Here is a 14319-nt window from a genome sequence, read left to right on the forward strand (position 1 = left end):
TGAACAAATTTTTTTATTTTTTAAAAACAATTTATCATACATCTTTATTTTAAAAAAATTAAAAAAAAATGCTTTTATTATTTAATTTATAAATAAGTATTGTTCATTTAAGTTTATTTTTGGTTTTTATTTATTTATTTATTTATATTCCTCTTCTTCTGCTCCTCAGCATTTTTATTTTCCCCAACCAAACATTACCAAAAGTAACCTTCAGCTTATGAAATTTACCTGTGGAGATCGTATGTGAAACTTCCCAAGATCAAAGGACAATTTTGGATCGAAGGTGCATCTCAGGCAAGCGTGGTTCAGGTGAAAGCAGAGACAAGAGACCACGTATCCACCCATAGTCTCAACTTTCTCTTTGTGTCTGAGGTATGATTGTTTTTAAGCTATTTTCTTCAAAGCTTTGAGGTAGATTCATTGCGTTCAACTCTGTAATATGTTATAACTGTTCTAATCTTCACTGTAAAAAAAACCCAGTGGAACAAAACTACTAATGATTATGATAGGGGAGGTGAAGTTTAATAATGGATGGTGTATGCCAAATGTTTGGTGAAATGCCTCAAAGAGGTTATGTGTTTTTAGTATATTGAATGTTAGAGCAAGTGGCCCTTCTTGAACTGGGTGTTTAGGAATTGGTTGGAGCAACAAGGTTTTCCATACAATCAATGCAAGGTGGCACCTGGCTGGCTGCTAAAGTTTTTGGGAGGAGTGTTCTGGGTGGGGAACGATTAGGGTTTAAGGTTTAGTCCAATATGTAGCACATTATTGAGTGGGACCCAAAAGGGAAAATCAATGAATATGTTTGTTGCTTAATGCAATTGTAGGCTGTGGTCGAACCATTTGATGCAAAAATGTTGGAAGTTAAGTTTAATGCTGGTCAGCTGAACTCGAAATTTTTTGCTGTGGAATTAATGGCTAAATTCATTACGGTGAATTGGGTCGTGGGAGAAAATGGAAAATCTATACCATTGATGGTATACAGGACCATTTTGTTGAATGGAATTTGAAAACTAATAATGAGTGTAATCTTTGTTTGGAAAAGAGAGGGGACACGTGTTCATGAGCATCTGTCAATTATGCTATGACTGTCGGTCACAAAGTGAGAGCCAGATAAGCACATTTCAGATGATTAAGAATTTATCTTTCTATTATTCATATTGATATCGCTGTAATGAAGAAGAAGCAGCTAGTTTTCAAACTTTTCAGTAAGAACTTTATTGGCCTGTAAACAGGAAGAAGTCAGAGACGAGAGTGAGAAGGATGCTGCCACAGCGTGTGAAGAGAGCCATCACAGAGAATCCGAAGAAGCTAGCAAATTTGATTGACCTTGCAAATCTGCCTTCAACACTTCGAGAATTTGTGGGTCAGTCTCAGATTTCACGTTTGGGCTGTTTCATGCGCGTCTGGTCATACATCAAGGCCAACAATCTTCAGGTTTTGTATCTCTCTTTCCATGTTTTTATAATTGATAATGAAGAGGAAGTTTGTCTTCCTTATTGTCTCTTTACAGGGATGTGTCTGTATGCAAAAATAATCTTTGATATGCATATTATTTTTGCATCTCCCTTCTTATTAGTTATCACATGGAACCTAAGTATAATCACTGTTTGGAGTGAAAATGATTTATATAATCATTGTTTTTTCTTACCCCTAAGTATCTTTCTTCATTATTTTGTAGGCTGTATATGATTTTTTTTTTAAAATATTTTGAATTTTGACGGAAGTTACACTATTTCCAGTTAAAGTTGTTTTTAGAGGGTGGATTAATTGGAATGAGGTTGGACCCGGTTAATTAAACAAAAGAGCAGCTTTCTAAGAGTTTCTAATAACAGTGACTCAGTTTTCCTTAGTGATGATGTAATCATGTAAGGCACTGGTTGATGGTTAATAAGAGACAGTTACTATATTGTTTAACCACATGCACACACATAGATGAAGTACATTCATATTACCATGATTGCTAGAAGCAAATGGAAGACCATATAGTAGCTTTATCCTTTCCTTCATGCACTTAAAGTAATTAATGTTGCAAGAGTTTTTATTAATTTAGTGTATTGATATGATTTTCCTTATACCTGAATGGAACTGTGGGCTGCACTGTTTCTTGTTCAGGATCCAAACAACAAGAATGTGGTCATTTGTGATGACAAGCTGAGGAGTATTTTGTTGGGTAAGCCTCGTGTTGAGCTGGCTGAACTTCCTGCACTGATCAAACTGCATTTTCCCAAGGAGCGAAAGTGATTTGAGAATTTGAGGTGAAGGTGCCTATATTCCCTCAAAAAGTAGCCTCTCCCTTGCATACACTTCCTGAAATACAGCTGCTTCATGTTGTAGCAAATTGATTGTTAAATATTTGAATATTATGGAGTCCCAATCTGTTTGGATTCATTGAGCTTTTAAGTATTATCTATAGGGATCCCCTAAAACCTAATGCTGAATGTATGTTTGTTGGCTATTTATCTGGTATTGGTTTATTAATATTAGAAGATAATTTTCTTCAAACCCTCCCTCTCTCGTGGTAAAGGAACTTACTTGTATAATGCTTCTGAGAATTTCAGCTTTTCATTGATATATTTTGTATTTTCTTATAAAGGATGTTTCATGTCCATGCAGAGATGGACAGTTGATAAATTATAAATTTGCTTAGCTCTCTCTCTCTCTCTCTCTCTCAATTGTGATGAACTTGCAATTTCAGGAAGAAAACATGAATGCTAAATCTCATCCAATTAGAACTCCTTTAGAACTGGTGGTTTTAACAGAATGATTTTGTGAGACCTGCAATCATTACTGATTCCATAGATAAGTTCATGGCATCCCATCAACCTGTGCCACGAAGGGCATATCTAAATTCTCAAGGAATGTTTAAGGTCAAATAGAATGGTTTATTGGTCTTTAGAAATTGCACTTTGTTGAGAAACTTGTAGTTAGAAAACAAAACTTAGTTTGGATGATCCTTTATGATATTGGTTTTATGGAGAATTATTGATAATAATGATCTTAGTAATATCAATACAGAAATGCAAATGATGAGTGGGATTACTGATATTAGGAAGAGATATTGTGCATTATACTACATGACTAATCATATGAACTCTGCTAGGGAATGCTTAACCACATGATCAGCAATAATCCTGTTGGTTTTCTCCGTTGGGTGGAAAGCATCCCAAAATACATATTTATCCGCATCTGCACATGTGAGTGGGTTAAATTTATTACACATGTACCCCATTTCAACCACTCCAGTTGCGCAACATGCTACTGCTGCTTCCTCGAATCCTGCAAATTAGGAATTGGGTTACTTTGATTAACTTCAATCACAGGCATACAAAATGTAATTATGTATCAAGGAAATAAGGCCTATAAAAAATTGTACATAAAAATTAATTATGTTTAAGGCATTTTGATGTTGTCAAGATTAACCCTAAGAAAGAAAAAAAAGAGAGAAAAGCCTGGAGTATGTTTGCATGCTCAAAAGATAGTAATTAGTGAATGATTGAACAAATATGGAAAGGAAGTAGTTGAAAAAAATCTAATCATTTGCAAACTATTAGAAAAGTTAGCTTTGGTGCGATGGAATGGTAAAACAGTCTATGGGAAATCTAAGCAAGAAAAGCCAAAATTAAATAAAATAATAGGAAATAAAAATCCTCTGATCTAGATTATCACTAGCAAGCTAAGCACAATATATCTAACCTAAGGTGCCTACAATCCTTCAACCTTAATAAATAGTTAAAAATGAATGCAGGTCATCTTGCCTATTAAAGATTTTAAACCACCTTAATATTGCCAATAATATTATGAGACATGTCAATTTTAGGATGCTCCACATGGCAACCAATGACCTAGGGCTTATGTTGCATGATCCTTTTTCATGCACAGTATGCCATGTTGCACCAGTTGTGGTAGTGGTCAGCCAGAAAACTTACCAAAAGAGTGTGGACTCTGAATAATCTCCAAGAGAATATCAAATGGGTTTGTTAGCACCAATCTGATTCCAGAAAGCTCATTTTTCAGCTTCATAACCAGTTCTTGCAACTTCCCATTGAAATCCCAGGCCACAATATTGTACTTCTCCACACAATCCCTCCCAGATAAAATATTTGTGGTTCTTTCCAGTGGCAAACAACCCATAGGAGGAAGACCACCCAGTGAGATCTTTCTAGCTCCTAATTGGAAGAGCTCTGTAATGAAATTTCCAGCAATCCCTACAAGAAAACTCTGGTACTCCTCAACAGAGAACTTTAACCGCCTGCCTGGAAGTAGGTAGTAGTTTTCTAAGAAATCATTGGTTCCTAAGCTTATTAAATACAGTGATTCACTCAGAACCTCATTAGCTTTCTGATGGCCAAGATAATCTCTGAGCTGCTTCTGGTATTCCTTGTAGTATTCAAGTTCCTTCCAGAAAGGTATCACTGACTGCAAGTCCAAATCACATTGAAAATTAGTTATTTCGGTAACTTGAGTCACCATCTTTTGCAAAAAGAAATGGAAGAAAAAGAAAAATGGAAAACATAGTCAAACCAAGATAGCTAGATGACTTTTCTTGTGGAAGGTAACCAACTTGAGATGATCTTTCTTGTGGAAGGTAACCAAATTGAGATGATCTTTCTTGTGGAAGGTAACTAAATTTAGATGATTTTCTGTTGGAAGGTAACCAAATTGACTTGAAATTAACTCAAGTTCTTAAAACTTTGTTGAATGAACTTACAACTCAATTTAGTTTTGTCTGCATCAAGTTTTACTGAGTTGAGTTAAACCATGAGTGAAATGGTTTCTGAAACAGTAATCAGACTAACACTTTGGCAAAGAATGGTAAGGGGTACAAGAATCCAAGGTTCTTGTCCTGGATCTGAGTTTCAGCTTGAGGGGCCCTATCTTCATGATTGATCCACTTAAAGACGATCTATGGGTCTGATCATGATGTGCAACAGGATTTCTATGTATCAATTAGTAAATAATTTGGCATATGTTAGAATACTAGGATCCAATGTAAGTTCTATTAAGGAACATACCAGCACGTTGGAGGTAGCATTATCATAACCAGTTCCAGCAGAAGCAAAGCAAACTCCAGTGGCAAAATCTGTAATATGATAAGTGGGATCCAAGTAAGCAGGTACCACTGGCTTGACCCCAAAAGCCTCAGAAATGAAGTCTGGTGGAAGCCGACCATTAGAAAACCGTCCAGTGGGTTGGCCACCATTGAAATCACGCCCATAAGGCTCAAAATTGCTCTTTAGAATTGTTTGTACCTGGTTGTTGTTCCCTGAGTCCACAGAGGAGTCCCCAAAAACAATAATGGCTGGAACTTTTGCATGGATCCTTAGGATTTGGATCAGGAGCTGAGCTAAGAAGAGCCAAGCCATGACCTTATACATCATACTTTTATGTCCTGACTCTCCACTTATAATAGGGTTGGAGGGGGTAATCGGAAAGGGGTTGGGAATGCTAGCATGAATTATTATGAGGTTGTTGGGAGGGGTTGGGAGTGCTAGTAGGAATGATTATGAGGAACTTAATTCAAGTTGGAACTGAAATAGGTTGGTTGGTTGGCTGTTTACTACCTGCATTAGTGGTAATCCTGTGGAGGTTCAGGAAAATGGGGGATAGGTTGATGAGGACACTACAGAAGTTTACATAGCAAGTTATTCTCATTCAATTGAATTGACATCCTAACCATAGTTTTGCATGATTTTTGTAGTGAGAACAGAATGCTAGTAATTGTTCCTTCAAAAAGAAAACCAGGTAATGACACTGCTGTGTGAAGATTCCTTGTTATGAAATAAAAAATAGGAGCCATATTCATTCATGCTCCCGAATTGTTTATTTTGGAATAACATTGCTGCTAGTGAAAATCCCTGAAATGTTAATTCTTTCATGATACCATGATTTAGATGTCCTAATTTACTTGAAACTGTCAGTGAGGTAAGTGATGGTAGTTGTTGAAATGTTCACTTCTATGTGCTCAAGATAGATTTGGATGGTTGTGTGTAAAGTCCATCACTGGTGAACAGAATCAAATTGCCTGAATTGACAAGCATTTCTGGAAGACTGATCTTTACAAACAAATGCTCCATGGATCAGAATGCATGAGTGATATGTAAAAGGACTTGGACAATTTTCTTGTTGTGTGGTAGTGAAATTAGGCATGGGGATGGTTGAATCACAATTTACATGTGAGAAACCAAGTGATGCAGCTTCTATATTTGACCATGCTCCCCATTAAGGGAGGTCTATCCCATCCTCTTGTCCTGTTCTTCGTCCTCTTCATGAGATGATGATGTACAGCAGATTTTCAATTTTATGATTTGGGAAGATGTTTATCAGCTATCACTTCTTTTCCATACCATACCATACTATCCCATATGGTGCTCCAAGTCTTAACTCTTAACTAACTGCATATTAGGAAAATGTTGCTCTTAATAGAAAATCCATGGCTATTGCCAAAAGACACTTCAAGAGAAAATGAATAAAAACAAAAAAATCTCAATCTAGATTTATTTTTAAAAATATCCTTCAAAGTAGTGTGTTTATGCCACATCAGCATTTATATATTATTTTTTATTTTTTATTTATATCAAAATGATAATTGATGACTATAATTTCCCCATTTTTTTCTCTCCTTAGAAAGCTAATCCTAAACATCATTCCACTCCAAATCTGCCTAATTGGAACTTTTCAACTTCAAATTTGCCTAATCACCATCACATTTATTAGCATTGATATATTTTATAAATGATATATTCTTACTATGACATGAAATGATATTAAAAAAATATTTATATACAATAGATAATAATAATAAAAATACAATCTTATATGATAAATAATACAATTGATAATTTACCATGATATTTAGGTGAATTTAAAAATTATGTTTTATGGTTTAAAGGTTTAAGACATGGAGTTCTTCAAGTTTATAGTGAATTTTTAATTTTGTAGATTAATACTAAATAAAACATTTATTTATTTTTATGATTTCATCACATATTTCTTTTTTTTTCTTTTCTTCTTTTAAATACAATCATTTGATCTACTAAAAAAAATAAAAAATAATAAATAATTAACAAAAATTTATTTGAAGACCTTAAGTATCTTTAAATATATTTTAAAAATAATTTTTATATTTATTTTTAATCATTTTACATTTTTTATATAATTATTTTTTAAAATAATTATAAAAAAACAACTAAAAACTAAAAACCATTTTTAATGATAGATCAAACTTTTTTTTTTTTTTTTTTTTGAATAGTGGAAAACATCTTTTCAAAATATAGTCAAACAAGATTTTTTATGATTTTTTTTCCAATCGAATATCCCGAAACAATGAGGCATACCCGTCGGCGTCAAGTGAGTGGGACTAGGACATGAACCGATAGGCATGGAGTTCCCAAGAATCCCGATTCCCAACCCACCACCTTCTCCTTTCTTCTATATGCTATGTCTACACAATATTATTAAAACCCTCCACCAACCCCCACAAAAAAAAAAAAAAAAAACCTCTCATTTTTCATCACACGTTTCTTTATTTCTCTTATTTTTTATTTTCATTTTATGGAAATTTAAATCTAGATCATTGATATGCATGGATATATGAAGTTGAAGAATCGTACAAAAAAAGTGTACAATCCACAACCATTCCGGGTGAGTGGGACGTGAGAGGCCTGACAACCGATAGGCATGGAGTTGCCGGCCCACCAGACTCACCTGTGTCTGCTATCAATGTATATCTACATAATAATATAAAAACCAAAAAACAGAAGGAAGCCAAAGACAATAGTGTTATTGTAATTTGTAAGGACCAAGGAGATATTCATGGCAGCTTCAAAATTCCAAGCTTTGTGGAACCACCCCGTTGGCCCCAAAACCAGTGAGTTCTCTCTAAGCAAATCAACCCTCTGTTGTTTCATCACTACTCTTCTTTTCCCAGGTTTTCTTGTCGATCAAACATGGGACCTCTTTGATATTGTTAGAATTCATATTCAAAGTTGTTTGATTCCTATGAAGGGGCTTTTGGTTTCACTTCCATGGGCAGAATCTGAAAATCTTGATTCTGTTGAGAAATTTGTTTTTGGGGATTTGGGGTTGAAGGGTTTCCTCTGTAAATCCAAACAGCTGAATAGGTTGTATTTTTGCATAATATTTTCTTGTCAATAATAATGTTTGGTGTGTGGTGAATCCACTAATAATTTCAGTTCACTTCTGGGCCCCGACATTTAAATGGGGTCTCAGCATAGCAAATGCTGCTGACTTCTCAAAACCACCAGAAGAACTCTCATATCCTCTGCAATTTGGTATGCCCATGGTTCTCTGTCCTTTTTTTTTTTTTTCTTATTTGATTTAACCCAATATTTAGAATTTGGTTTGGTAGCGATTACAGGGAGCATTATTTTCAAGTGCTAGGAAGGTTGGAGACGCTTTTAAAATCACTACCAAAAAAACTTTTGTTTTGACAAGTCAACTGTTAGTATCAGTTTTGGTAGGACTATTGTTGAGGGCCTAGTTCATCAGATTTATTAAATTTTTCCTTGTACTACACTATGGTTTGCAGCTGTTGCTTGCAGTGGCCTCATCTGGTCTCGCTATTGCACAGTTATTACCCCGGTAAGAAGGATGATTTCCAGCTTTTGAGATGTATTCAGGTCTAAATGCTTATTGAATGTTTCTTAGAGTTCCATTGTGTAATTAGCTTGTTCTGTGCCCTTCTCACTCTTACTTCTCATCCTGTGATTGGAAGTTACTTGATTGCTTGATTATATCTCCAGCTTTATGGAGAGATTGATCAAGTTTGGATTTCCCAGTTTGCCTTTCAACTTGCCTTGAATCTCTAGTTCCACTTTCCCAGCTAACCAAGGGAACATAGGATGTTTAAGACGAATTTCCATGTTGCTGGTGAAGTCTTAGATTCTCTTGCAACATCTATGAAATAGAAATTACGTATCTCTCTCTCTCTCTCTCTGTATATATATATATAGACAGAGTAGACCTTTGAGGGCATTAATGCTAAATTTTCTTATATGAGAAGGGATAAATTTTATTAAGAGGGAGCTGCCTTACCAAGGAAAAAAAGAGAAACAAGGCTTCTCCAAAGGGCCAATCTGAGATTGAGTTATGGTGTAATGGAAGTTACCAATATGGGAAGTCTGGTTATGAGTTCCCTATGTAACCAAGAGCCCCTCTAGTGAGAGGGCAATATCGACAGATCCCACTGAGATGAAAATATATCTCAATGGGTAGGTCAATAGAGGCATTGATGCTTACCAAACCTCATTTGTCAAATCTTAAGTTGTGATTGTGATCATTTCTCCACATAAAATAGAAAGAATCTCAGCCTTCTTATATAAGAGATGGATTATTGCTGACCTTTGATAGGTACTCATCTATTGAATATGACTAAGCTAACAATCATTGAAACCATGAGTATATAAATTACCTTAGTGGGGGAAAATTTTCTGGCATGGGCTTCTGTGGTTTCATTACAGATTATGTTCGGCTTTAGTTGAAAATCATTCTCAAATCGTATTTATGTTGCCTAATTGTCCAAAAGGGAAACCATGAAGCTTAATTATGCAGTTACCTAGACATGGTTGTGCTTTTTTCTGCAAGATCAAGTCCCTCAGAGGCATTAAAGATCTGTGCATAGTTTTGTTAGTAAACTTATTATTTAGGAAGTTCCACTGTTCCACCATCTTTACCATTTGATTTGCCTCTCTCTCTGCCCTGCAGAGGTTTTCTTTTTGGGCTTTGTCTTGCAGCTTACTCTTACATTTCCGTTCATAATCATTTTGGGATTGCAGAGAAACTGGAATCTTTTAGGTGTTAATGCTGCAATGGCTGGAACAGGCGTGTATCAACTGTCACGCAAAATTTGGTAAGTCAGGGTTCAGATTCAATACTTCCATTTGCAGTTTACAAAGGTTTTAGACATAATCACCATACCAAATCTTCCACCCTGAAAACAAGATTGGAAAAGTCTGTGGTTGGAGAAATGTAGAGCTGTTGGGTTACCAACTGATACTACGCTTTTCAAAAGTTAAGAAGAATTATGGTTCACCAAACTAGGTTGAACTGTTGTTTGAACCAACCAAGCAGCTTTCACAATCATACTTAGCAAAATAACAGCACCATAACCTGTAGCTTGGCCTAGGAGCCAAGGCAAGTCCATAAGCATCATGCTTATGAACATTGGACCATTGTCCTGGCTGACATGAATTTGACTAGTCTCTCTAGTCGGATTTTTTTATATGCTATGATGGTATGATAACGATTGGCCTGGACAAGCTGTTTCCTTCATATTAGAAGTTTGAGCCGTACAAGCAATTTGTCATCCAAAAATTTGAGCAAGACAAGAATGCTGTCATTTGTCACTTAAAGCTACACATTAGGAGTTCATATATCTTACCTTTTTGTCACCTCTTCCTTGCATTTTTCAGGCATGACTACTCTTCCAAGACAGAAGCAGAAATAGCAAATGAACAAGTACAGGTCAAATAATAACAACCACTTGGTGAAGACAATTGTGATGTATGTGAGTAAATAATCTCACCAAACAAATAATACCCTTTATCCAAATTCGTATTTAATTTATTGATAGGTGCATCCAAATGCAATAATTGAAATTACCGACTAAATTCAATTCTATTCGAAGAGAAATAAAAATCGAAAGAAAATATTCGTTCTTATGAACCAAACATAACCTAAGCCATCGGATTTGGAGACTATTTCGAAGAGCAATTTGCAATTTTGTGCCTTCTAGAATCAAATCTCGATATTCTCTTCCCTTTCCAAATTATTCGGAGTCCACTGACTATCACAACTGGCGTGATGCCGCAAGACATGCACATGGAAGTCTGGCTCATTGCTTGCCTTGTGCAACTTTTAATTGATTTAATTTTAGTTATTAAACCCATTTGATATATTTAATAAAATAATTTAATATTATAACTTAACCCAAACCGGCTTTGGGTTTAAAAAAAAATCTCAAACACGATTTGAAATTATTTATTTTTATATGGTGAGCCAGGTACTCAAAAAAACCCACCAGCCATTCGGACCAAGGAAAAGGAGATGAGAATTTAAGACTAGCGTGTGAGATCCTTGCCATTAGTTAATAAATGAATTCAAAAGCTTTCAAAAATTTTAGGACAAAAATCAAACTATCAAATTTTATTAAAATTGAATGAAATTCAAGTTGAATTCATGGGGTTGGAGCATCCATTAAATTAGAGTACCATTTCTCTATGAAAAGACAATCGAAGTATAAGAAATCATTTAGGTTTTGATCAATGGTGGATCTGGTTTAACTTTTCAAAACAATTTTATTGACATATTTTAGAGATACAAGCAATAACATAAACCAAAACAACAAACCAAATTTGGCCCCCAAAAATGCTTCTTGGTGATCATCAAATGTGTGGTTGGACAAAGGATCTTAGTAGTTGGGTGAAATTATCTACTCTGTACTGACCAGATGGTGGGTAGAATTTGGTCAAGGTTTGAATTCAGAGTGATATATGCACCTTCAGTTCATCAAACCAGTAGAATGGAAAATATGCAAATCAACAACAAATTAACCAAACCATCTACAATCCAAAGCCATATTCAAATTCTAGAGGAATTCATAAGACATAAACCCTTGTAACATATTTGTGGTCATTCGTTTGTGATTTCTGCTTCTGTTTTGGAATGGTAGTCATGCCTGAAAAATACAAGAATGAGGTGTCAGAAATGTTGTTCTTAGGCTGGAAGATTTGGCATGGATGGATGGTATCTGAACCTTCACTTACTGAATTTTGCGTGACAGTTGATACATCCCTGTTCCAGCCATTGCCAGATTAACACTGAAAAGATTCCAGTTTCTCTGCAATCTCAGCATGATATAGCAGAAAATTCAAGAGTCAGCTGCTAGACATGCATGGCCCAATGAAAAAAGTACATCAAATATCAGTAAATAAGTATGTATTAAGGGTTTTTTCCTTGTTATATATAAGAAACCATGTCGGCATATCCTCAACTTTTATCTCAAAGGTTGTTGCCAATAGTTAGGCTTTTGAAGTACTCAATGATAAGACTTTATCGATCGTTTCCAACCGTATAGATATTATCCATGCCCAAAGAGGCTGTGACATGAAGATACTTCCTCTTGTGATGTAAGGATATCATAAACACTTTTAAGTAGACATGAAAACCCTTATACGAACGCAACGTTCTAATCGTGTCTTATGAAATTATCCGCTCTAGAACCGAAAAGGCCTTATGCCTATATATATCTTCAAGAACATTTTTTTCCCTATCCTATTTGGGCTATTACATCACCAATAGCATGGATTTCTTAGACATCACCAATAGATTGAAGACTAGCTAAAAAGCTGGAAATTAAATGACCTTACCGGCGTAATCACCATGCCATATCGACTCCAAATAAGCCCACTGCATGCAACAACTGCAGACCATATTCTCAGCAAAGGCCTCCATTGCAGAACTGATACTAAAAATTAACTATTTGCTTCAAAAAAGAGAAGAAAATGACAGAAAAGAGTGAGCATATGTACCTATTTGCAGAGGATATGAGAGCGTTTCAGGTGGTTTTGAGAAGTCTGCAACATTTGCTATGCTCAGACCCCATTTAAATGTCGGAGCCCAGAAGTGAACTGCAGTCATCAGTAGATTCACCACTCAGTATTATTATTCAAAAGAAAAAGATCATATAACCTGTTCCTATCTTCAGCAGATTCATCTGTTTGGATTATGAACCAGTGGAAATCCTTCAAGCCCAGATCCTAAAAACCAATTTCTCAACAGAATCAATATTTTCAGAAAATCCAAGCCAATTCTGTGGAACCAAACGCCCCTTCAGTCTGACTGCTGATGGAACATAATTGATTTTTTCCTTCTTTTTTTTTTTTTTTTTTCCTATGTGAACTAGCCACAATGGTTGACTTTATCCGACCAGAAAATGAATCTAAGAATATCCACCAGGCCCCAGGATTCCAAGAAAAAAATTATCTGCCTCAATAATTTCCTGTTTGATTGCCCAGAAAAAAAAAAGAAAAACAAGAGAGAGTTGGATTTCATTGGGCATGGGATTAAGAAGAGAAAACTCACTGGTTTTAGGGCCAGCAGGGTGGTTCCACAAAGCTTGGAGTTTTGAAGCTCCCATGGAACTAGTCTCCGATCTCCCTGCAAACCCACAGTGTCTCTCTTTGGTTCACGTGTAGATTTGGATATATACATATATATATATATATATATATATATATATAAAGGTCAAGCTGCTTCGTTAGATTAGAACTCCCATTCTTATCTCATGTACTACTCAGACGAGCAAATTAGGATTTGGCTTCTTTTCTATAATAATATTTGGTAGCCAACATCTTTGGAAGAAAATTATTTAATTATTAACTTTTTGGATAAAGATAAAAGCATTTTTACAATTGGGTGACATGTAAAGATAATCTTTGTCTTTATTTTTTTATGAAAATAAATCATAAAAAGTAAGCAGAATAGCATTTTCTTTTCTTGTTATATGAGGTTATGGTTGATTTCGAAAACACTAAGAAAAGAAAATAAATGTAAAAAAAAAAAAATTTCTCTTTTTTTTCTCTCTCCTCTCTCCTCCACCTACCTTCGATACCTTTACCCATGTACCCACGTCCAAGACTTACCCCGTCTCCTCTTTTTCTTTTTTCTTTTTTCTTGTTTTTTTCTTTTGATTTTTTTTCCCATTAGCTTTTCTCCATTTTTCTTCTCCCCCAACTCTCACACATGGCTGGTGGAAGGCCCCCTTCTTCTTCCTCTTCTTCCTCCCCCGACATTCACACTCCACGGCCACTTCCACACCAACCGGCCCCATATATATATATATGTATTTCTCCCTCTCCACTTCCTCTTCTTCCTCCACACATTACACTATCACATGCTCCCTCATTTCCTTTCTTCCATTTCTTTTTTTTCAATTTTCATTTTTTTCATATTCTTTTTTTATTTCCCAAAAAAACCCATCAATCTCTCCCACCATCAGCTGGACCACCGGCCAATCGCCTACTATGAGCCACTGTCAGCCGGTGACTCCCTCATTCCCTCTCTCATTCTTCTATTTCCTAGACTTTCTCTCACTTTCCCATCCTTCCAAAATTTGAAATTGTGTAAGTTTTTTTTTCCTTTGATTTTAATAGTGATTATTGTTGAAATCGGGCTTATGTTTGTTTGTGGGTCTTATGTTTGGGCTTTGAGATCTGGGTATGGGCTTATGCATTTATGTTTGTTTGTGGACCATATGTTTGGGCTTTGAGATTTGGGTATGCATATTGGATATCTAGT

At 35.4% G+C, this 14319-nt stretch overlaps 4 protein-coding genes across 6 annotated transcripts; 2 read left to right on the plus strand and 2 right to left on the minus strand.

Annotated features, from left to right (window-relative positions):
• The first annotated feature begins 120 nt into the window (after positions 1 to 120).
• On the plus strand, positions 121 to 2505 carry LOC100247022 (SWIB/MDM2 domain-containing-like). The gene is made up of 3 exons (XM_002277702.4): positions 121 to 372; positions 1236 to 1437; positions 2116 to 2505. Exons 2-3 carry the CDS (start codon positions 1264 to 1266, stop codon positions 2242 to 2244), a joined length of 303 nt encoding a protein of 100 aa, XP_002277738.1. The 5' UTR covers positions 121 to 372; positions 1236 to 1263; the 3' UTR covers positions 2245 to 2505.
• A 512-nt stretch (positions 2506 to 3017) lies between these two features.
• On the minus strand, positions 3018 to 5612 carry LOC100260574 (GDSL esterase/lipase At4g26790). Its single transcript, XM_010646193.3, has 3 exons — positions 5016 to 5612; positions 3930 to 4419; positions 3018 to 3279 (listed from the first exon to the last, which is right to left on the minus strand). Exons 1-3 carry the CDS (start codon positions 5379 to 5381, stop codon positions 3086 to 3088), a joined length of 1050 nt encoding a protein of 349 aa, XP_010644495.1. The 5' UTR covers positions 5382 to 5612; the 3' UTR covers positions 3018 to 3085.
• Positions 5613 to 7513: 1901 nt separating this feature from the next.
• LOC104877602 (mitochondrial pyruvate carrier 4) lies at positions 7514 to 10622 on the plus strand. The gene is made up of 5 exons (XM_010646194.3): positions 7514 to 7870; positions 8196 to 8294; positions 8552 to 8604; positions 9798 to 9871; positions 10434 to 10622. Exons 1-5 carry the CDS (start codon positions 7816 to 7818, stop codon positions 10492 to 10494), a joined length of 342 nt encoding a protein of 113 aa, XP_010644496.1. The 5' UTR covers positions 7514 to 7815; the 3' UTR covers positions 10495 to 10622.
• Positions 10623 to 11374: 752 nt separating this feature from the next.
• LOC100265792 (mitochondrial pyruvate carrier 4) lies at positions 11375 to 13224 on the minus strand. 3 transcript variants are annotated; one of them, XM_002277212.5, is made up of 5 exons: positions 13105 to 13224; positions 12552 to 12650; positions 12390 to 12442; positions 11787 to 11860; positions 11375 to 11698 (listed from the first exon to the last, which is right to left on the minus strand). In XM_002277212.5, the coding sequence occupies exons 1-5, from the start codon at positions 13157 to 13159 to the stop codon at positions 11653 to 11655; spliced, it is 327 nt and encodes a 108-aa protein (XP_002277248.1). In that variant the 5' UTR covers positions 13160 to 13224; the 3' UTR covers positions 11375 to 11652. The 3 variants fall into 3 exon arrangements, with proteins under 3 accessions (XP_002277248.1, XP_010644498.1, XP_059591447.1); XM_010646196.3 differs by having other exon boundaries at positions 12390 to 12481; XM_059735464.1 differs by having other exon boundaries at positions 12390 to 12487.
• Between the last annotated feature and the right edge of the window lie 1095 nt (positions 13225 to 14319).

Source organism: Vitis vinifera, chromosome 19, assembly GCF_030704535.1.
Source record: "Vitis vinifera cultivar Pinot Noir 40024 chromosome 19, ASM3070453v1".
NCBI classification, from domain to species: domain Eukaryota; kingdom Viridiplantae; phylum Streptophyta; class Magnoliopsida; order Vitales; family Vitaceae; genus Vitis; species Vitis vinifera.

Excerpts from the sequence above, each read along its gene's own strand:
- LOC100265792 (XM_059735464.1), bottom strand. The coding sequence starts at position 13,159 with ATGGGAGCTTCAAAACTCCAAGCTTTGTGGAACCACCCTGCTGGCCCT. Across the intron at positions 12,488-12,551 it reads CTCATATCCTCTGCAAATAG|TATCAGTTCTGCAATGGAGG; the intron begins GTACATATGCTC and ends GTTAATTTTTAG. Across the intron at positions 11,861-12,389 it reads ATGGCATGGTGATTACGCCG|AGAAACTGGAATCTTTTCAG; the intron begins GTAAGGTCATTT and ends CTGAGATTGCAG.
- LOC100247022 (XM_002277702.4), top strand. The coding sequence starts at position 1,264 with ATGCTGCCACAGCGTGTGAAGAGAGCCATCACAGAGAATCCGAAGAAG. Across the intron at positions 1,438-2,115 it reads TCAAGGCCAACAATCTTCAG|GATCCAAACAACAAGAATGT; the intron begins GTTTTGTATCTC and ends TTTCTTGTTCAG.
- LOC100260574 (XM_010646193.3), bottom strand. The coding sequence starts at position 5,381 with ATGATGTATAAGGTCATGGCTTGGCTCTTCTTAGCTCAGCTCCTGATC. Across the intron at positions 4,420-5,015 it reads ATGCTACCTCCAACGTGCTG|TCAGTGATACCTTTCTGGAA; the intron begins GTATGTTCCTTA and ends TTGGACTTGCAG. Across the intron at positions 3,280-3,929 it reads TCAGAGTCCACACTCTTTTG|GATTCGAGGAAGCAGCAGTA; the intron begins GTAAGTTTTCTG and ends CCTAATTTGCAG.
- LOC104877602 (XM_010646194.3), top strand. The coding sequence starts at position 7,816 with ATGGCAGCTTCAAAATTCCAAGCTTTGTGGAACCACCCCGTTGGCCCC. Across the intron at positions 7,871-8,195 it reads CCCCGTTGGCCCCAAAACCA|TTCACTTCTGGGCCCCGACA; the intron begins GTGAGTTCTCTC and ends TAATAATTTCAG. Across the intron at positions 8,605-9,797 it reads ATTGCACAGTTATTACCCCG|AGAAACTGGAATCTTTTAGG; the intron begins GTAAGAAGGATG and ends TTGGGATTGCAG.